The sequence below is a fragment of the Engraulis encrasicolus genome, chromosome 14, assembly GCF_034702125.1.
Source record: "Engraulis encrasicolus isolate BLACKSEA-1 chromosome 14, IST_EnEncr_1.0, whole genome shotgun sequence".
NCBI classification, from domain to species: domain Eukaryota; kingdom Metazoa; phylum Chordata; class Actinopteri; order Clupeiformes; family Engraulidae; genus Engraulis; species Engraulis encrasicolus.
Window position 1 is genome coordinate 32,547,418 of NC_085870.1, and position 22,971 is coordinate 32,570,388.

General features: G+C 43.6%; 2 protein-coding genes across 2 annotated transcripts in view; one reads left to right on the plus strand and one right to left on the minus strand.

Annotated features, from left to right (window-relative positions):
• The first annotated feature begins 340 nt into the window (after positions 1 to 340).
• Positions 341 to 2,614, plus strand: abhd14b (abhydrolase domain containing 14B). The gene is made up of 3 exons (XM_063216474.1): positions 341 to 654; positions 1,535 to 1,776; positions 2,170 to 2,614. The coding sequence occupies exons 1-3, from the start codon at positions 441 to 443 to the stop codon at positions 2,347 to 2,349; spliced, it is 636 nt and encodes a 211-aa protein (XP_063072544.1). The 5' UTR covers positions 341 to 440; the 3' UTR covers positions 2,350 to 2,614.
• An 8,505-nt stretch (positions 2,615 to 11,119) lies between these two features.
• Positions 11,120 to 22,971, minus strand: part of cacna2d2a (calcium channel, voltage-dependent, alpha 2/delta subunit 2a) — a 365,088-nt gene continuing 353,236 nt past the window's right edge. Inside the window, 11 exon segments of the mRNA XM_063216475.1 lie at positions 11,120 to 11,308; positions 11,490 to 11,572; positions 13,044 to 13,153; positions 13,547 to 13,670; positions 14,304 to 14,359; positions 14,843 to 14,895; positions 15,245 to 15,397; positions 15,957 to 16,028; positions 16,162 to 16,206; positions 17,011 to 17,102; positions 19,370 to 19,468. Of these exon segments, the coding sequence (XP_063072545.1) occupies positions 11,186 to 11,308; positions 11,490 to 11,572; positions 13,044 to 13,153; positions 13,547 to 13,670; positions 14,304 to 14,359; positions 14,843 to 14,895; positions 15,245 to 15,397; positions 15,957 to 16,028; positions 16,162 to 16,206; positions 17,011 to 17,102; positions 19,370 to 19,468 (1,010 nt within the window). The 3' untranslated portion in view covers positions 11,120 to 11,185.

Genomic DNA, 22,971 nt, shown 5'->3' on the forward strand with positions numbered 1-22,971 from the left:
GTGAAGACCTATGAACACTGTAGGCTATTTACATTCAGTTTTGTCCTAATTTTTTACCCATTTGGGATGAATGTATTTAAGAAAGATGAAACCTAATAGATGTGCTGATTTATTGCAACAAAATTAGTGTAGCCTAGTATATATTTTTCGTCATAAATGTGTGCGTCTGAGTTTCTATTCCAAGAGTAATTTCCTAAGTTATTTGCCATTGAACTTGGTCAGCGCCCCGGCGTGTAGGCCTACAGGTTTTAATCTACCAGCAGAGGTCAGTAGCATTCTTTGAAAAACGTAAACTTCCTGAAAGGGAAAAATGAACTTCAACCTACAAAATGGAGTGAAAAGGCAAGGTTTGGGACTACGAGACGCGTTATAGACCGCTACCAGTGGTTGTGCAGCCACAGTTACAGTTGTAAGAACATTTGTTGCATTTGCGCACAGACATGCCTGCTAAACTATCGGAGGGCACAGTGAAGGTGGACCTTTGTGGCGAGAACCCGCTGTTTTATCGACAAAGCGAGCCAGAGATTGGAGAAGCAAGACTTTCTATTCTCCTGCTGCACGGCATTCGCTTCTCGTCCCAGAACTGGCTGGATATCGGAACCCTTGAAACTTTGGCAAAGGCTGGCTATCGAGCCACTGCTGTAGACCTGCCAGGTAGTGTGTTAGGTCCATCATTTACAAAAATGGGAATTCCACAGAATTCCCCGTAGGCCTATCTGTTCAGATGGCGTTTGGTCAATGTTTACTTTGGCCAAAGAGAACGGAAACCAGTATTTGCTGCCATTTTCCCACGGGTCATTGCAATCGTCTTAACAAAAGTTTCTTTAGATATTGATACAATGTAATAGCCTGCTCCTGACCATCCCATAATACTACCATTTCCAGCCAAGTGTCTTGGCGGAAGTAGGCCTACGTAGGATGGCGCGCGAGGCTAACAATGTAGTAGATGAGTAAGTACGTCTATGTCATAACTCATAGGCCTACGTCGCTTCAGATTTTAAGGCATATTTTTGCGAAATGGAGAGGGGCATGGCACACTCTCCGCCACAAGCGCAAAGGAAGTAATAGGCTACAGTATTTGGAACTGTTGGGGTTGACCAAACGTCCGTATTGAAAATTGAAAATGTATGTAAGCTTGAACTCGTATGAACATGTCTCAATGTTGCATTTTAGTGATGGGCAACCTGAATTCATTAGACCTAGGCCTATAGTCCAGTGCCACATTCCAAATTACCTGGGTTCACATGAAAATTCTGCAGATGTTAGTTGAATTGGAAAGAAAAAAATCAGGTGAAATTGAAATATGTGACACTGGAATGTAAAGTAGCCTAATGAATAGAGGTTGTCATTGTATAGGCCTATAGGGTAACATAAAATAGAACAAATGATCAGGCCTATAGACTATTCTAAACGACTTTGTGAGGCCTGAATTTTATTTACACTATTTACTCAGCTCTTCTTTTCATGTGAACAATAACAACAAAATCCCCTCCAATGCTTGTTTTTTTGCTCTTCACCTTTGTGCCACTCACAGGCCTGGGCCAGTCCAAGGCTGCTGTGGCCCCTGCCGCGGTGGGGGAGCTTGCCCCTGGCGACTTCCTGAAGCAGGTGTGTGACGCGCTGGAGCTGGGCCCAGCGGTGGTGGTCAGCCCCTCCCTCAGCGGCATGTACTCGCTCCCCTTCCTCTTCCAGCACAGCTCCATGCTCAAGGCCTACGTCCCAGTGGCACCCATCTGCACAGACAAGTTCAAGTCCCAGCAGTATGCAGCTGTCCAGGTATGTGAGTGTGGTCAGATGTGAGTGATGAGGGTGTGTTATCATATGACAGTTTTTTTCCCATCTCATCTTTTGAATCAATACTGTGTGTTATAAGGGACACTGTGGTAAATGTATAGTAGGTAGCCTACGGTGGAGAAAGCACATATTCACTTCAAGGTTCCAGTGTAAGGTTTTGTAATTATCTTATACATAAAAGCAGAAGGCCTGTGCACAGCCAGGTGTCTGGTCTGTTGCAGGATACCAACTCGAGAAAATAATCACCACTCTACACAGATAAAGGTTTATGTGATGATGATTTTTAAATACAAGTTTTCATTCATATAGATATTGACCTTGATGTTTTGTTTAAAGGTAACTTATGTTTTCAAATACCTCTGCACTGTGTTTCAGACCCCTACCCTGATCGTGTACGGCGATAAGGACTATCAGCTGGGGGAGCTGTCGCTAAGCAACCTCAAACACCTGCCCAATCACACGGTCACGGTCATGAAGGGGGCTGGCCATCCCTGTTACCTAGACGACCCAGACACCTGGCACAAGGCCCTGCTACACTTCCTGGAGACGCTATGAACATTCGAAAATTTGCCCGGCAAGCCAGACTAAAACATGATGTGCATAGTCTGAGCTTGCATAGTCTGAGCTTGCACCATAGGCAAAGACGCCATGCTAAGACCATCTCAATGACTCACTATACATATACAAAACTAGACAGAGTGTTTTCTGTAGAGGATAGAGTCAGGCTAGATTCATTGCCTAGCTACGATTAGCCTATCCCCTAGGGCAGGTTTTCCCTAGCCTGGGTCTCATGCAGACCCCTCGTGCATTTCCGCTCAACTTCGTGCATCGCGTGAGAACCAGTTTAGGTTTTCCCAGCCTTTTCCAAGTTGGGGCCTACTTTAAATTTTCGGGACCCACATTCTGGCCCAATAGCCAACGACACTCAAGTGAATAGTCAACAGCAATAAAACAACACAGCAACAATTACTATTTAGATCTTTTGAAAATGATTTCAGAGCTCACTTGGAATGCCTTCGCTGCCCACCAGTGGGCCCTGCCCCAGATTTTTAGGGCCTCCACACACCGACTCCGACAAAGTGCAGAGCAATGCTCCGCAAAAGTTCAATTCCATTGTTTTCAATAGAACCTTGTACACTGGCGATTAGAGACGAGTTCTATTTTGTCGGCGCCGCCCATTGACTATCCAGGCTATGTTCATGTGAAATTGGGTTTGGAGGTCGGAATTGTGTCAGAAGCGAAAGTGCTCTGCAGTGCTGTCGGAGCCGGTGTGCGGAGGCCCTTAGAATCAACCTGGCTAGACCAACCCGCCAGACAAAAAGAAAGAATCAAACATATGCTGCCAGGTGCTTTGGTCTATAATAGCTACCAGAAATTAGGAACTGCATGCATAAACAAATGTGCACATACAAGTTTTGGAAATGGGAAAAAAAACACTGTCAGGTGTATGCATCAATGCCTTAACTAATGATGAAATAATTTGTATTATAGCAAATGATTTCTGGTATACTGTTGTTGTAACAATGCTGAATGTGTAAATATTCCATATTATGACCACTCCACCTGTCTCACTTGAATGTCCTTGTATAATGTGTTTAGTGGGATAGCCAAATGTATATAGGGTCTTCAAAAGATTTTAATGGAGTTCATTATGCAGATTGCACTCCTCCAGAGGTGAAGACCTTATCAAGAAGTAATTACTCCTACTCATAGGTGTTGCAAACATTTCCTGAACTGCCTGCTTTTAATGAGCAGGCAAATTAGATAGATCAGCTGATTAATTAAATCATGCTTAACATGCACAAGCACAGGGAACAACACGATGGGGCTTTTGCATTTGAGGTTAGACTTAAACCTGTTTCAGTTGCAAGTTGCCACTCAGAGAGAATCATGTGTGCAGAGCTTACAATTCAAGCCTAACCATATACTGTATGTTGTGATCTTGGATTATTTTTTTGTATACACATTTTATATTTGTTATATCCATGCTTGAAATGAATTATGAAGCGTTTGTAAAAAGAAGACCACACACACAGAGGTGAAGTGAAAAATATGAACATTATTTAATAACTGATTCTCTGTAATAAACAATTTGAAAATATTTTACAAGGAGTCACAGACACAATATTTTACAAATTTTTGCCCTCATCTTTTTTATTTTTTGTAAGTTTCTTCTGTACAAAATAATGGAGCGATGCAGACCGGGGCACCGCAGGAGGCCACACACTGACCAATGCACAAACAGAAAAAAAAAAAAAAAACTCCCATTGGATTTCACACCTCAAACTCAGGATTATTATCAGATGTACGTTTTAGTCCTATATATAGTATGTTTATATTTCTCTTTTTTAAGTCTCACTTAATGTTGAAATCTTATCTTTTATACGGCTTTTTTTTTCTTTAACACATTTTGTCAGACATGGTCACAGGGCACCAGACTAAGGACTACAGAATCACATACATACGTGTGTTGCCCACAGATACGCACCTACACAGACAAGGCAACAGGGGGCGAGAGCGAGGCAGGCATCACGGTCGAGGACGGCCAGGGTGGGGGGATTTTTGAATACCCCCCCGCCCGGCTTCAGTTAAACTGACCTTAAACAAGACGCCCTTCTCGCTCTCTTCCCCAACAACCACTCTTCATTTCACTTGTCTTATTTTTTCTTTTTTGGCAAAAATGAAAACTTCTTGAACCACAAACAATATTGGAACCATAAAACCATGGAGTCCAAAATAAAGTCTCTCCCTTTGTTTTTTTCCCCTTCCTTTCGGACACATGTACAGACACAAACACACACACACACACACATACAGACACACGCTCACGCTCCCAGTCGCTCCCACACCCACACAATTACACAAGCTCTCCTCCTCCATCACCGAAATGTGTTCTGCACCTTAAAGCAAACAAATCAAAGTACTTGAATCCATGTCAGTAGGAGAATAAGGTGATGACTGTGTACACCACTCCAGTTGTAAGGCCACCATAGGCTCTTCAGTCTTACTAGTAGAGGTCTTACTAAAGGGAGGATGTTCAAACAGCTAACAACAGGAGGGGGAAATAGTGGGTACAGGGGCATTATTGATCACTGACGTCATTCATAAGTACTGTGTGGAGGGTAAACCAAGATGGCTATGTGATAAACCTGAACCAGAGGTAGTTGGAAATCCCTACTTTATGTAGAGAGTTTCATTCTTTTTATCTAAACAATGGACCAATGGACTCGTCTTTTATGAAGTGAACATCCAGGCCTACCTCTGGTTGAAACACATCAGGTTTGTCACTTAAAGAAACAGTTCCACCATTTCTGTAAATTCACCCACTTCCCACCTCCCCTTCAGTTAAACAATTAAGTTTGATCTTCCTCCTGTTTTTCTAGCCATTCTCTGAATCCGGTGATATTACTTCTAGTTCGAAGCTAGCACGTCACCATTGAATGGAATAGGACCATTAGCTGTTAGCTGGTAGCATTCGTTTCAACGATGCATGCTAGCTTGGAGTTCAGTGTCACCAGTCATAGAATGTCTGGAAGAACATGTAAAGGAGACTTCAAAGATTCTTGGACTGTCTCTGTAGACATTTAACACTCAATTAATAACACAAGGGAAGATAGGAAATGGGCACATGCCCAGAAATGGTGGTCTATTCCCCTTTAACCACATCAGTAGCGCACCCACCTAGCGGCTTTCTCAGCCCTGACCCTACATGCCAATCTACTTGCTTTGGGTGCGAATGACCCGTTTCCCTGTCGGGGAACAGGCGTGCCACTGAGAGGCACGTTATCTGCCTTGCTAGGACCCTCCCTGCGAAAAGCCTCATGAACAGTCACAGCCCCTGGCACACAGGAGAGGAGACCCCATGCCCTCACATTACACATGTGCCAGGCATCAGAGGTAAGAATAAAGACTTAAAGGAACAGTCATTTTTGGAAATGTGGTTATTTTACACCTCCACTGGATCTGAATAATTTCCGCTGTCCCTCCAGTCGTTCTCTGAGTCTGGTGACATTACTTCTTGGCATGTATTATCGAATCGGGTGGTACCAAAAACTGAATGGTACCAACTGGTCCCATTTGGCTCAATGATACAGTACATACTAAGAGAAGTAATATCACCAGAATCAGAAAACGACTGAACAGACAGGAAAAAGGTAAAAACTGAATCATTTGACTCGAGAGGAGGTGTAAAATGAGCATATTTCCAAAAATGGTGGATTGTTCCTTTAAGATACTTCCACGGAACAGTTAACATCAATGTTGTTGATGAAATCGGCCCATGGAATGGTTGATCAGATATATAATGTTTGGAGGGAAAAGGAGGTATGAAAATGTGGGAAGGAGGAGAATACAAATGGAGAGGGCAATGAGGAGAGGAAGAGTTTTTAGAAAACACAGGGAGGCTTCCTACTTTCTACCTACAGGTTGCCTTGGAAACAGAGACATTAATATTGAAAACATTCTTCTTCACATTTGTGTTAGGATAACTTCTCCTGAATGATATGATTGAGTGGTCTGTTCATTTTTTTTCTCGCTTTCTTTTTTTTCTCAGGAAAATAAGACTCCCACCTCCCTTCCAAACCCCCACCCACCCAAGACATTAAACACATACAGTACACGTGTCAAAGGTGAAAAATGAACCTGCATGGATACAGGATCGCAAATACCACTCTCGTTCTGTAGTTCGTACACTGATTTGACACAACAGACAATAGACAATCACCGATCCACATGTGCACACACTCATCAGACCCCTAACCAACACACCAACTGACCAACACACTCACACACACACACACACACACACACACACACACACACACACACACACACACACACACACACACACACACACACACACACACACACACACACACACACACACACACACACACACAAAAGCACAAAAGCACAAAAATCCAAATGCCAATCTCGCATCCCCGACAGAAAGCTCTACAGCAGTTAGGTAGCTCTACCAGAACACTAATGCTCCAAGGCTGATAAAGAGGAAATCCAGAGAAGAAAAATTGAGCCGAGCCTTTTCCTGGAAAGGCCTAGACAGACAGACAGACAAACTAAGGCCTGCTGTTCAAAGAGCCAGGAATAAAAACACCTCATAGCCTGATCTGATCGTATCTAAAGCCTGGTTTAGACTCGTCCTTCAGTTGGAGGACACGCACTGTCAGCGGGGGGTAGCTGCAGATCAAGTACCCAAACAGCCACCACGCCCCCTCGTTTAGCGCTGAAAAGATCCCTTGCCACGATCGACGTATATTTCTCCCAGGCTGAATTGTCCATGATCTGCCGCTGCCACCCCCCCCCCCCCCCCCCGACAGTACGTGTCCCCCAACTGAAGGAGGAGTCTAAACAGACCTTAAGCGTGCAAAAGCAACAGCTGTGTTCTGACATTGATGAAAGTATCTTCAGATTACATCAGGGGTTCTCAAACATTGAACAATGGAAAAGAACATTTTCCAAGGAGCCCCTCCCATAAATGCAACGCAAATGTCAGAGAAATGTCAGAGATCAGGTTAAACATGCTCTGCTGTAGCACTTTCCTCCTGACATACTGCTCTGCCTCAGTTCAAGTTCCTCACAGCCAGTGATGGATGCAACCTGGATTGAGGAGGTCAGACTCCAGTGCCTTACTTTTTACGTAAGCTAGTTGACTTGAGGCAAGGCCGACAGATATCTCGCCTATCAAAGTAGGCTAGAAATAGTTTCAGCGACATCATATTTGGATAATACAATGTTGATTTCTGCCTTCGATTTTAATATCAAAGTAATACAGTGTCAAACTAAAGAGCAGTCCAAGAGAGTTGATCTGATTATTTTTTGATTCATTGGTGAGGACGAGCTGACCCGGATTCTGGGTAGTAGCCAGCAAAAGAACCAGCTCGCTTCAGCCGGCTGACTGGTTTTAGAGCTGAGTAGAGCTGTGTCGTGTCCAGTCGAAAATTAAAAAGTGGCAGCTGTACCGGGTAGAAAACTGTCAGTGGAAAAGAGTCTATAGTGTATTCCAAATGACCGGGAAGTCGGTATATGTGGCACTGGATTCACGCGTCTGAACCCAGGTTGCCCATCACTGGTAGAATGTGGTCTCACCATACAGTCAGATATGGCCCATTAGGAAATCGCCCTTAAAGTATAACACACATCGCTGCAGTCTATTAACCCCTGGATGGAGGAGAGAGAGAGAGAGAGAGAGAGAGAGAGAGAGAGACTGGGTCGCTCCAGATACTCTGCTATGGAGGCTGTAAGGCCTTTGACGTGACTTGAGAAGGGATACGGCAACCCCACAGGGTCACACTGTGCCATGTGCAGGCGCCCCAGCCCAATTCCAGAAAAGCCCAAGCTGTTCGACACAAGTACGTAAAGGCACTACAAAAAGGGAATGATTAGGAATTTTAAAAAAACCTTTAAAACAATGAATTATGTTCCTGTAATGATAAAAGAGTGCATTTGAAAAAAATAAATCAAACAAAACAAAGCAAAACACATGAATGCATGCCTTTACAAAACATTTCCATATACAGAATCAGGACTGGTGTTGATCCATAGTGAAACAAAAAGGACAAGAGAAAAGCATGGAAAAGCACACTTCTTTTTTTTCAAAAATGGCTGCAAAATGGCAGAATAGCTCTTGTGACTTCCATAGAGTAGGGGGTGTAACAAAAGAAGATATGCTATGGAGAAACAAACAAGTACAAGCAAAGTTTAGAATTACATCTGATTATTTTCAGACAACACAATTTTCCTCTGGTCGTAGGGTCTGTTCACATCAAGAACTGTAACGATAAAGACAACCACACAAATATGAACGTACACAGATGACACGATTCTTATCACAAGTGTGAACGACTAAAAGAATACGACTGTACGCATTGTAATGAATTGTCATTGGCCGAATACCATTCAGCCTATCGTCTTCATTATAGTTGGTACATGAACAGTGCCATTCGCCTGTATGAGACTGTTTTTTAAGTAGACATGATAACAGTTATCATCATAGTTACAGTTGTTGGTGTGAGTGGGATTTTAGAACGCCATCATCCTGAGCTCTCCCGTCGATGTCCCACGGAGCGCTCACGGTAGGGCTGGGCGATATATTGATATTATTGCACAAATTCACATCTTTTAAAAAAGAGAGATATGTAATATCACCATATCCCTTTATCTGTGATAATACTGATGCTGCAATTCTATTTCACCAAATCCACACACTCAAGTCTGTTCAATTAAAACAGAGTGTTTTCATACCAGTGGCAGTGAGGGCACACATTTTTTTTTGTTAATTCCTTCAGTTTAAAACTGTCGATATGTATTTGAAGTCACCAACCGATAAAAAATATCTGGTTCGCCCAGCCCTATGTCACGGCATTGTAAAACTACCGACCTCCCCAAACACACACACGCACACACACGCACACACACACCGCAGTTCCCTCACACACAAGCTTCCCAATCCCTACCCCCCTCTCGCCCAACACACACATTCCCGGCAGCATGATTTATGATGATCGCCATTATCATCTTCCAGATGCAGGGCTCTCACAGCTGGAGGCTTTGCTCCACGGAGATGGGGAATGGCAGGTACATCACATACAGGATACAGGACATCTGCTTTCACACACACACACACACACACACACACACACACACACACACACACACACACACACACACACACACACACACACACACACACACACACACACACACACACACACACACACACACACACACTCCCACCATCTCAGTTGCAGCAGCAGTAGTGGTGGGTGGGTGTTTAGGAAACGAGGGAAAAGCATGTGTGAGTTGTTGTGTGTTTTGTTCGCGTGACACAGTTGGTGAGGGGCTAGATGGTGGGTGGCTGGCTGCAGAGCTGGAGGTGGCTTGTGGAGGTGGGCGGCATGGGAGGACACGGGAGCGTTGGTGGGGGTGGGGGGGAATGTTATCAGCCAGGCCTCCTGCTCTCTGAAGGAGCTGTCACAGCGCTTCTCCCAAGGCCTCCCCAGAATGATGATCCACGGCGCTTACTGATTGTATCGAGCCAGAGGAAGTTTGCATTGCAAAATAAAAATGTCTTAGCATTTTTTTTGTCCATCTTTTTTTTCTCCATCCCCTCCCCTCCACAACACAACACACAACTTCTCAGCTGTCTATTCTGCTCTCTGTATCCCGAGTGGTCTCGTCACCACTGGCAGAGGGGAGGAGAGATACCAGGAGGACGCGTGTTACAACATTGTCCGAGATGAGATTGAAGCCAGTTGTTTTTTTTTCTGCAAATTGTTGGGGTGAGGTGGGGGATTGTTGGTGTCTGCGCTATATAGCTAAAACTGCCACTGAGACCAAGGCGTCTGGTCGTCGAGTGAAGAATTCGACCAGAGTAATCCATCTCGGGTACTTCCTGAAAGCCTCCGATTTCGATTTTATTTTAAACTCCTGGCTTCCCACCCATCCCATCGCTTGTCTCCTCCTACACGAGTCCTTCAACATTTTTTTTTAATTTCTATCTCCATCTAATTTGGCTAGAAAAATAAGACCACACCACAAAAGTCTATCTCATTTTGGCAAGAAGTAGATACAGTGCATGAACAAACGAGATGTTTTTATATTTTTTTTGTTAACACCTACACTGTTCTTTTACCCCGGTAACTATGGAGGTGCAATGTGAACGCGCACCAATGCATTTTTTTCTCTGTTATCTTTCCTTCTGTTTTAACACGAAATCATATGCTGTATTTTTTAGCTTCCTTTTTCAATGCAAATGGATGGCTGACTGTTCCATAGCCCGTTTCAATTAAGTTAGGCAAAAGCAACAGATCACAGATGGCCCTCTGTGCATCTGTGATGTACTGTATGCGAGATGAACTTTGACCTCTTGCGGTCAGTCACATGATCTAAAACACAGTGTTCCATTGGCGGCAGGTATCTTTGTCTTCCGTTGGTCGCTCTGTTAGCTGGTTGGGGCCACTCAAAGTGTCGGTGTAACAATTTTTCAGTCCCCTGCCGCTGGCCAACACTTCCCACTCTTCATTGCACTTCTATTTCAACACTTTTACATCAAGAAACACTACAAGACGGCAACTCCTTCCACGGCTGAAGGGTGATTGGCTGGACACCACGTAGCTCAGCGACTGTCACTAGGCAACAACCTGTGAAGCTAAGTGGGCGTAGCAGCAGCACAGAGATGGGCTTCCATATTAGGTCAACAGGAAGTCCCTTTTATAATCTATGACTAGAGCGCAGAAGGAGAGGCAGAGAGATAGGGAGAGAAGAGGGATAGGGAGAGAAAAGAGAGAATACAGCTTATGCGGGGGAAGAAGAGGGAGATTAGGCGAAAAGGCAGGAAAGGAAGGAGGGAGGTGGAGAACAGAGAAGAAGAGAGTTAGAGAGGAAGAACAAAGAGCTGAGGAGTGGCCCATATAGAGAGGAGGATGATTTGCAGGGAGACGAGGGTGCCTATCGAGGGCCCGAAGGAGTGGCCTCGACCGCAGTCGGACGAGTTCTCCTGCAACACACAAACACAAGCACCCGTGTCAGTTTTGTTGCCTTCCTAAAAATTTTTTAAAAAAAAACCTGGGTGCCTCCGTTTTCTCTTTTTTTGCACTTTACTGCCTGACACCCACAACAACTGAACGCAAGCTGCGTTTTGTGCGCTGAATTATTGCCAAAGATACTTGGGGACTTACTGCCGTGTTGTAGTCAAAGCATTTCGGGGGGCCTTTTCGATACCGTGCAGTAGCAAGCACATCACATGGGTTATCGTCTTTGTCTGGGAGCAGTTAGGTTAAGGAACCTCAAGTCAAACATCAGTCTAAGGTTCAGGTCCATAAAGAAGATAACATCATCTATAAGAAGTCCTTCTTAGACTTGTGCAATTGTGGGTTTGTATTGTGTACAATCTGTAGACACTACACTACTCTTTACTATGACTGTATGAAGGGGGGTATCTAGGAGCAAAGTAAATGGACTGCATTTATATAGCACCTTTCCACTCCTTCGAGCACTCAAGTCGCTTTACATTGTATGTCTCACATTCACCCATTCACACACATTTAAACAACGATGGCAGTGGCTGCCTAGCCTAATTATCATCAACGTTCAAATCTCTTCGAAACTTGGTCTGACCAAGAGCATAGCAATTAACATTACCCAAACTGCATGGTTGACTCGCCTCCCTTGGTTTGCTTTTACATTACATTGCATTTGGCAGACGCTTTATAACCAAAGCGACTTTCAAAAATCGCTTCCCGTTGTTTGCTTCCCGACAAAGTGAAAGGAGTTCCCGTATTTTCGGGAACTCAGAAAGCACTTGCATTGCTCTTGACTTGACTAGTTGCAACGCTGAAGGTGTTACGTCGCTAGGAGGGCGCGGCCTGGCTAGTGGTTGCCACGCAGGGTACCACCCTGCCATCAGGAGCTACTTGGGGTTAAGCATCTTGCTCAGGGAGCACTTTGATGGGGTCAGGCAGAGCGCGGCAGGACTCAAACCTGCAACCTTCTGGTTGCCGAACGGCATCTCTACCACCTGAGCCACCACCACCCCAAAGGTTAAAAAGGTTAACAAAGATTAGTTGGCCTACCACTAACACATCAGTGGTTAGTGCATTAGATTAGAACATTTGGTACGATAAAGTCATAGAGGCTCGAAGTTTCAATTTCCCTGTACACTTGAAAACCCATTTGATACTGTCTGTTTTTTTAGATTCACTATGTGAGAGTTTTTTGGAGTGACAAGTTGTTTGTGTAAAAGCAATAAGCCAAAACATGTGCATCCATCTGAAAAATGTGGATGCCCCAGGTGTAGTAATAGTCTTGCTAATCACATAGTTTTTTTTCACAATTTCGTCAAACATGTCTATCTTGAAGCGAAGCAGGAAAAATGACTACCAGTTTCCAGAGAAAACAGTGGGGTGAACATTTATACAGCATCTACGCAACCGTTTGCTACTTGTCCTTCTTCAAATGCACTGAATTGAAGGTTTCCTACATCACATGAAAAAGTCCATACACTGTAGCACATATTTGATTAAGGTGCCCCATTATGGTCCCTGCCGTGGCCTAACGGTAGGGCACTGGGTTACTACCCGGGTTCAATTCCGGCCAGGGTCATTAGCCGATCCTCCCCCAGCTCTCTCTCCCACTCACTTCCTGTTACCATCTCCAGCTGTCCTATCAAATAACAGCAAAAAATCCCTAAAAACACATATATAAAAGGTGACCCATGAGCCGTAGAAGGATACATTTAATCTCCTCTTTGATGAACCTCTCGATGTCACAGGAGGAGCAGGACAAGATTTCAGCCACCACGAACAGCAGGTTGGTGTTGTTAATCCGTTTGGCATGGAACAACCTGGACACAAGACATTTTACTTAAACAGATGAGCTTGAAACTTTGCAGTGTCTAAGAAGATTCCAAAAACACTTCAATCAGTTTCTTTATTTACACCAGACACGAATGCAGGGTCCATATCAATCAAGGCATACAAAATAGTGTGTGTGTGCAAGTGTGTGTGAGTATATGGGTATTGGCTGTACCGGGAGCAGTTGTAAGAGTATAGGATGCCAGGAGCAGTTGTAAGAGTATAGGATGCCAGGAGCAGTTGTAAGAGTATATGAGTATTGTCTGTACCGGGAGTAGTTGTAAGGGTATATGAGTATTGTCTGTACCGGGAGTAGTTGTAAGAGTATATGAGTATTGGCTGTACAGGGAGCAGTTGTAAGAGTATATGACTATTGTCTGTACCGGGAGCAGTTGCCGCAGTCCTGCAGTGTGTTGAAGGAGCTGCTGACGTTGGTGAAGTAGAACTGGTTCTGGATCTTCACACAACTGGTTTCCCGCATCTCAAATCCCTCTGCATCCACTGTGTCTGTTCATTCACACAGAGCCGCACACAAGGCATTAGATATGACTGAAGACTAGGGGGCCCCCACCTTCCAGCCCACCCCCCCTCCAATTGGCCGTAAAAAAAAGTTAAAATCTTGTTAATACTCCTCTCCACAACTGGCAGACATGTTATACACAATTCCTATCTTGTAATTATGACACTGTCTATGCCATTTAGTTGCAAAATGTGCCTTCCGGGGGGCCCACAGCAACCTGTAGCCTATGGGCCCCAGGCCATCTCTGTGCACAATGGCCATTAACTCTGTTTTACCCTGGGTTTAAATTGTTTTCCCTAGATGGGTGTGAATGCTATTTCATTTGCTCAATCCTTTCTTTGTACTGTCTTTTTACCACAGCTTACAAGTCCCAAAGTTCTGCATAAAAATGCAAAGCAAAGTTTGTTTTCCAAAGTTTTCTTGAGCTAGAGTAGCAGAGCCGAAGGTGTTGCGTAACTGCGAAGGCGGAGCCTGGGTACTATAACAGTACAAACAGCCTTTGCCATTCTGATATCATCGAGCTTACAAAGGAGCCATGTCTTCTTAACACATTAAAAAAGCATGCAGTATTTCAATACCCTGAGGTACAGTAAGGCACACACGAACGCTCTTTCACTCACCTGTCACAAACCAGCTGCGGTAGGCCATGCCATACAGCATCTGTTGCAGGATTGACCTGTGAAGGTAAAAGAAAAGATGACACAATGAAGATGCAACACGTTAGATACTAGGTCAGAGTGGCTCTAGTCAGGAGAGGAAGTTGCATGCACATCTAAAAAAACACAACCGTCACGATGGTAAAATATACTGTAGGTGAACGCGTGAACAGGAAAAAGAAGAATCAGCAGCACTGTAAAAAAAACCCTATTGCTGTGCAGAGTTGTGCAGAGTTTCACTAAATAAATCACAACAAGGTAGCTTTAACAATTTTGGGCTTTTTCCCTTTATTTGGGTAGGCCAGTTAGAGTGGAGATCAGAAAGCACTGGGAGAGAGATGGGATTTGGAAATGTGGATTTGTTGTCCCCATGGCCAATGCTGTGCATATGATACACGCTTCTATTCGTGCGTGGTAACACCCCCAACCAACCTACCCCAAAGCAAGGGGGCTTTTGCAGTGTGCGGACATTTCTTGGGCCTTTTCAGGAGTGGAAGCCTTACCATGCCGCAGCTGAGGTCCACCAGGCCATGTTCAAGAAGTCAGCGATGGTGGGCTAAACACGGAGAAGAGAAGAGAACAAACCAACAATGCTACCACAACCAACAAAATGGAACGGCTTTCCATAAAGAGTTCACTAGTGGCCGACATTAGCATACTGATATTGGGATATTTGCAAGGGAACACCACCATTGCATTTGTTTAACCCGAGTATGCATCAACATTACAAATATGCCCTGAGTAGCGATAATGATTTGTATAATCAGAGTACGCACAGTAAAGTGTAAACACTGCTTTCAGGGGGGTAATTCCAAGAACCTGGTTCTTTAGCCAAATGTATCACTTAACTATGTTCTTGAAATACCCCGCAAAGTAAAGCCATGCCAGTGCTTGCGGTGGCTCACCACAAAGACGCCACGCGGCGCGGCGCCAGTGTTGCTGTTTGGTGGCAGTGTGCACGCGGACTGGAAGTCGTAGGTCTCCTTGCGGTTGAAGAATGAGTTGTTGTACAGGGCGTACATCAGGACCGGGTCCACGTCACTGAAAAACATGCCAATCTGCGGTGCAGGAAAACAAAGACAGACATGACATGAGCAGTGGGTTCGGCGCTCTCTTCACCATTATGAACGTAACGGGAGCGAAAACGAGTCCTTCATTGGTTAATGCCACATTACCAACTGCGGCTATTCCATAGTCGTAAGCGCTAGCACGAACAAACATCATTTTCACTAAAACAAACATGTTGTTGTTCTTTGTGATCCCAAGGGTAGAAACTGAATGAACTTACATTGATGAAAAGTTGACACTTTCTCTGTTTCTCTATTTATTTCTCTATTTGTTCATCATCTGACATGGCTTGACACAAAAAAACCCTGACACTGTTGATTCCTCTACTCACAGAGTAAGTTTTTTCCACATTTGTCTACCCCAACTCACAAAATATCTTTTTGCACAGTTGCCTTTTTTTCTTTATTTTGTTTCCCTCCTGACTACCTGGGTTACATGTGTCTTGAAATGTCCATGTAGACATTATGTGTATTTATGTACGCTACTTGACAGCTTGATCTCCCCCCGGGATCAATAAAGTGACTCTACTCTACTGCACTGACTCCTCACCTTATTCCAGTGGTCCCTCTGATTGGACATGACCAGGTATCCACCGTCGTCAATGAGATAGCACAAGAGGTCCTAAAGGCATAAAAAAAATATATATAAGGCAATGAGGTGTGCAAAAGAGCCAGACTACTCCCTTGTATAGATTTTAGTGCCCAAAATAAAACACTTAATGGGACATTTTAATAGCCTCCTCTTACTGTCTTACCTCACTATTGGCCTCACAGTCCATCTCACAGCCGTTGGAGCCACACTGAGAGAGAGAGAGAGAGAGAGAGAGAGAGAGAGAGAGAGAGAGAGAGAGAGAGAGAGAGAGAGAGAGAGAGAGAGCACAGCAATTATTCCCAATTATTTCACTCAGTCAAATCATTTCAATAAGGTTAACCCCTTAATGCAGAGCCTATGTTATAACCTTACTATCACCACAGTTGTAACGGTCATGTCTTAATCTATTACTTAAGGCTCTTGTTAATGTCGTATCAATGTTGTTATGATGCAGTTGAGTATTTTCAGCAAAGAGTGAGTAGCCCCGTTGACACGCCCATCTGCAGTAAGAAGCTATAACAGTGAACATAATCAAAGAATGTGGGTGGAGGGGTAATTATCTAGTTCTGTGCCGCATCCCTCAGCAACAATCTACAAGTACACAATGACTGAATGTACACATGTACAGTAGATCAACCTTGAGGAACGTCCCTTTGAACTGTATGTGTATGTTATGTCTATTTTATGGTGTGTACAGTATGTGTGTGAACATCTGCATACATATGCATAGGTTAGAAAGTTTGGGAATGAATGTACATGATTCACAAATGAAGGATATAAATGGACCTTTAGTGTGACAAGCAGCCTTTGAGAATACTGTACAGCCATGAGGTGTATTCAAAGGGTAAAGGGTAAACTCTTCTGCTAGTCTATAAGTCACTATGGCATAGGCCCTAAATATATTGTGGATATGCTAGAGCAATGTCATCCTATGTATCAAATCAACGATTAGATCATGTGAAACACTCCACATGTGTCCGTAACCATCTACCGTGGACATCTTCTGGCGTACCGAAGAGAAGCTCTGGCGGCTGCCCGTGTGGTTGGTGGCCAGCATCTTGAACTTGTCCGTCCAGGCCTCCAGGTCCAGCTTCACGCCCAGGACTGCACCACACACCGGCCAATCACAGCACACCGCAGGGATGGGGGTGTGGACAGAGACAAAAACAAGGCAAGTGACTCAAACCAATCAATCAATCAATCAATCAATCAATCAATCAATCAATCAATCAATCAATCAATCAATCAATCAATCAAAATTACTTATAGCACATTGTCATATAATTGCCATTTAATGTGCTTAAGAGTAGAGGAAATGAAGATATCAGGTGTTTCACCCAAAACGTTACGTAAAAAAATAACTGGGAGCAGAAAAATCCTGGGTGAAGTGGCCTTTTTTTTCATTTTTATCTTGTCATTTGGTAGTCCTGTTCCCAGGTCAGACGCTTTTGGATGCCTGGGCTTTAACCTGCTCCTACAAATGAAGTGAGACAAGTGAGATAGTCTGACGGTAGGGACACATACACGCGAATTTGCGAACTTTGCCATTCATTCCTATGAGAGAGGCGAAGGCAAGCGATGGCACGCGATGGCAAGCGAACAGGAGCGAAGCGAAGCGAAATTATTAAAGAAAGTTTAATGTTATGCAAATGAGGAGCGAATTCGCCTGCCGCGGCCCAATCAAATCAACAACATAAATGTTCCATTCCGTTTGATTCGCTGCGACGACCTGATGACGGTTGGATTTCGCCTCTCTTCGCTTCGCTTGTCTCGCCTAGGACGTGTCCCTACCGTGAGGCTACCTATATGTAATTTCTTGTAGGAAAAGTGTGGTTTACGATTGCCCATGGCCGTTTATTGGGCGTTCCGAATGTGCCATTTGTCATTGACGTAGCCCACAGCCAATTGTGTCAGTTGTATCTATTCAAATAAACTGCAGTCATCGCCTTTCTACCCCTCCCCACTCTCTGACTGGAGCCCAAGATCTGGTACCCTCGCAGAGAGATAGAATCCACGCTGTCTTTCAGATCGGAACAATTGTGCAAAGCAGCATGGGATTTCCAAGGCTAGTGAAAATGTACTGATCTACCCTCACAGAGTATACTTCATGCAAAGCTCTGCCAGGGTTTAGTGTAAGATGAGAACAGACTCAGAATCGGGTTTATTATATAAGTAGCAGTACGTGGGATGAATTTCTGTCTGGCCAATTGTGTCTCTCCAGCTCAATGAACAAGACATTGGTATGAATATAACACTAAATGACACTATAGTGTTGTATTTAGAAACCCCCTGAGTGTCCAGGTGAGACAGTCTCTCCATCCCCCGAGGCGGCACAAATGACATTAAAACTACTAGCCTGGGGGTGAAGCCACACACACACGCACGCACGCACGCACGCACGCACACACACACACACGCACGCACGCACGCACGCACGCACACACACACACACACACACGCACGTATGCATGCACACACAGGACTGTCACGGTTCACAGAGGCTCTCACAGTGTCTCAATGGAGCCTCAGCTTGTGTGTGTGTGTGTGTGTGTGTGTGTGTGTGTGTGTGTGTGTGTGTGTGTGTGTGTGTGTGTGTGTGTGTGTGTGTGTGTGTGTGTGTGTGTGTGTGTGTGTGTGTGTGTGTGTGTGTGTGTGTAGTTGGTGTGGTGGGGTGTAAAACAGCTATGTGGATGTAATGCCTAATGAAGGTCTTCATGTCTCATGCAGAGGGTTAGCACGGCCCCGTAGGGTGTGTGTGTGTGTGTGTGTGTGTGTGTGTGTGTGTGTGTGTGTGAGAGTGTGCGTGCCTGCGTGTGTGCATTCCTGCGTGCATTCCTGCATGCGTTCCTGTGTGCGTGTTATGTGTGCGTACGTGTGTGTGTGCGTGTTGTATGTGTGTGTGTGTGTGTGTGTGTGTGTGTGTGTGTGTGTGTGTGTGTGTGTGTGTGTGTGTGTGTGTGTGTGTGTGTGTGTGTGTGTGTGTATCAGGGGTGGAAATTAAAATGTTTCCCCACCAGTCACTGTGGCAGGTAGATTCTAAAATCTAACAGTCACTCACAATTTTTAATAGTCACTATTTTTTACCAGTTCATATTCAACCGTTACAAACATTGTAATGCCAAGTAAGATCATTTTCAAATCTTTGATGTTGGATGCTAGGTATAATTCAGCATTAACCCGGGCGCCTTTAGAAAAATTGCACCCGTCAAGGTGACGGGTGGGTTGACATATTTCACCTGCCAAAGGCCAAATTCACCCATCATTGGCAGGTGGACGGGTGCTTATTTCCATCCCTGGTGTGTATGCGTATGCGTGTGCGTGTGTGTGTGTGGGTTGTGTGTATGTGTGTGTACATGTGTGTGTGTGTGTACCTGCAGGCTTGATGGTCCTGGAGTCCACAGAGAGCTCCAGAGCTGTGCTGACCAGGATCCCGATGGTGTCATTCTCTGGATCCAGGAGCTCATCAGTAGCTGGGGGTGAGGGGGTCATAGAAGCAGCATGTTATGCAGTGAGAAATCGACATAGAAACAGAGTCCAGTAGTCCCACAAAAGCAGCCCACACTATTCCTCTGTCCAACAAAACCTCTAAACACCACAGCAACACTAAATCAACAACAACATATTTGATCAAATTAAAGTTTATTACTGTTGTTGAGAGCAGAGAGGGTCCGAGGCACTCTCTAGGCTACATGTATCCCTCTGGACACCAATTAGTACCTGAAGCTTCTTAAAGCCTACCCACAGACGCAACTCTACCTCTCTAAGTCTCTTTATTACTCTTGTTATTAAATATAAGTATGTTTCATACCAAATGAACTATAGAAAAACTCAATCTCCAGCATCTTTCACATGCAATTTCACATGTACTGTATTATGATTGCCAAAAGAGGGTGCCATTTAGCCTAGTGGAACATTTTAGTCCTTTGTCCAAATTTCCAGTAAAATGCTGTTGGTCTTATTATATGAATAAACAGATTTGATTGTCAGTGTAACTGCTCTATGCCCTCTGTTTGTACAGATATATAACATGTTTAAAAAATACACACTGTACACAGGGAATGCATGAGAAGAGCTAGATAAAGAATACCTGAAACACAAACTTAAAACAGTGATATGTCCACATTCAAGTGTCATACTAAATTTTGGCTGAATGCTTTTCCTTAAAATATGCTGTTTGTAGTTCTTTAGAGCAATTTGGAAAAGGTGCCTGCGTAATAAAACCCTGACCCATTTGTATGTTCTGAATGAGGCATGCCTGTTATACACCACTCTGTGAAGTCCAACTACAAGGCAAATAAAGTGCATTGGTGATGATGGCACAGTAATTTCTCATTTCTCTGCTGGTTATTATTCCTGTGCTAAAAGCAAAGCATTTGCATTGCCATTGGACTGAAATGCAAGGCTGTGTTGATTTGTATTCAGCACATATTGCTTTCAACATTAGAGCAGAATCTCTAGCACTGTGTTGCCTCTGACAAAAAGACATCAATAAGAATCATTGAATGTATTCTACGTGTAGGACTATATGTAATCCTTGTAAATTACGCGTCTGTTGCTTAAAACCTTAATGCGTTAAGACATAGCCGTTAAATTTGCTGTTACCAACAGCAATGTCGTAACACACTACTAAAAGCTCTGTGCAATGTTTAGTAGCCTACTTATGTAGCAAAGTCTCTCCAACGACTGTTATAGCATTCCAATGAGGCTACTTTTCTTCAGGATAAATAAAGTATTTTCACTCAACACAAGATCAACATGTGATTTTGGACACTTAAAAAGGTATTATGAATAGTCTATTCAACTTTTTTCATTCGCTTTGACCACAAAATAAATAAAAGAAAATTCCTTATTAACTTGTTGTATGATTATTGACTTCATGTCTGTTCCAGGTCTCTCTTTTTATTTGCTTTGAACACAAAATATATAAAATAGTCCTTGTGTGTGTATTATTGAATCCATGTGTGTCCCAGGTCTCTGTGTTCTCTCTACATTGTTCTACCTATAGGCCTACCATAATGGCCCATGCTTTTTACAACAGCAGCCTAGGTGGCTTATAGAAGGGCCCCCGGCAACCATTTGGAGCAGGTAACAGAGACACGCTACCGCTAACACACAGAGAGAGACACATTTACGCTAACACACACACAGAGACACATTTACGCTAACACACACAGAGACACACTAACGCTAACACACACAGAGACACGCTAACACACACAGAGACACACTAAAGCTAACACACACAGAGACACACTAACACACAGAGACACACTAACGCTAACACACACAGACACATTAACTGCTTCATTCCAGCAGACAGTGGTGGGTTTCCACAGGGGTGCTACGCTACTGGCAAAGTGCCATGCTGTTCTCCTTGTTTCCACACACTTGAGGATATGGCTCTTGTTGCAGTGACAGGTACAAACACACCCATTTGCCACCCCAGAGCTGAATAGCTACATACTATAACGGTGGAAAGTCACTGCCTGCTACAATCACAGTAATAGTGTTTCCCCACACTGCTTTAAAGTGGAAACAACCAATTATAGCTTGCCTTTCATCTCCTTAACTAAGTTGTGCCAATACTGAACCACATTGAATTGAACCAATTGCCACTCTACTCTTTAACAAATGTACAGTCTATCACGTAAGTGAGTACACCCTTCACATTTTTGCAGATTTGTGAGTATAGCTTTTCATAGGAGAGCATTTAAGAAATTTCACGTTGACACAATGATTAGTGACCTTTTAACAACATATATAACCGCTTCACTTTTTTTGTTCACTCAGAAAAAATAGAAAATACAGCCATTAACGTTTGAACATTGCCAACAAAAGTGAGTACACCCCAGATTACAATCCGGTAGAGAAGGGGCCGTGTTGGCTGGAAACGTCTAGAAATGAAAAGGAATGAAAGAGAGGTCATCTGTGTGCATTTATCTTGGTCTCAAGACAGATGAACATACCAAGGATATGGATCACTGGAACCATGCCGTGTGGTCTGAAGAGACCAAGATAAACAAATGTGCTTTAGATGGTGTCAAGCATGAGTGGTGATAAACAAACGAGTTTTACAAATAAAGTTTATCCTCTCAATATTCAAGCATGGTAGTTGGACTGACATGGTTTGAGGATGCATGAATGCTGTCAACATTGGGAATCTGAATTACACCTAAAAGAAACATGCATGTCATGCACTGTGACTACTGAAGCAGATCATGATACTCTCCATAGGATTGCATTCAACTCTCATACCAATCTATTTAAGCCAGGGGAAGACTCAAAATGTAAAAGTTCAATGTAAAGAAAGGTTGAAATGCACACCGATGACCTCTCTTTAGTCCCTTTTCCTTTCGAGACGATTCGGGCCAACACGGCCCCTTCTCTACCACATTTTAATCTGGGGTGTACTCACTTTTGTCGGCAATGGTCAAACGTCAATGGCTGTATTTCAATTTTTTTCTGAATGAACAAGACATTTAAGTGGTAATATATGTTGTTAAAAGGTCAGTAATCATTGTGTCAAAGTGAAATTCTTTAATGCTCTCCTATGAAAAGATATAATCACAAATCTGCAAAAATGTGAGGGGTGTACTCACTTACGTGATATACTGTAGCATATGTTATGCATACGGCCTGAGTTACATTATTTTTTACTTCCCTACACAGTGCATGTAGTAATAATGAACATATTTTAATCATGTTGAATATGTGAATGTGCAATGCAGGAGAATAGTCAATTCAACAGGAACACCTACTGTAAATAAAAAAGAAACACCATGAAGTGATCTCTCAACCCCACCTTACACCTCCAAGACCATCTTAAAATTCACTGTGTCCAGACAGGTAACGCTGACGAAAACTTGCATTGGCTCATCCTGATCTTTTATAACGAGTGCTCTGGGCGTCCTTTCACTTTGAGGTAACCCCACTTCTAATTTCACACAGTGATGTGATGATAAAAGCTATTTGA

Bases quoted from the DNA above. Each gene is read 5' to 3' on its own strand.
- abhd14b (XM_063216474.1), top strand. From the start codon at position 441: ATGCCTGCTAAACTATCGGAGGGCACAGTGAAGGTGGACCTTTGTGGC. The intron at 655-1,534 runs GTAGTGTGTTAG...TGCCACTCACAG, and splicing joins CACTGCTGTAGACCTGCCAG to GCCTGGGCCAGTCCAAGGCT. The intron at 1,777-2,169 runs GTATGTGAGTGT...ACTGTGTTTCAG, and splicing joins AGCAGTATGCAGCTGTCCAG to ACCCCTACCCTGATCGTGTA.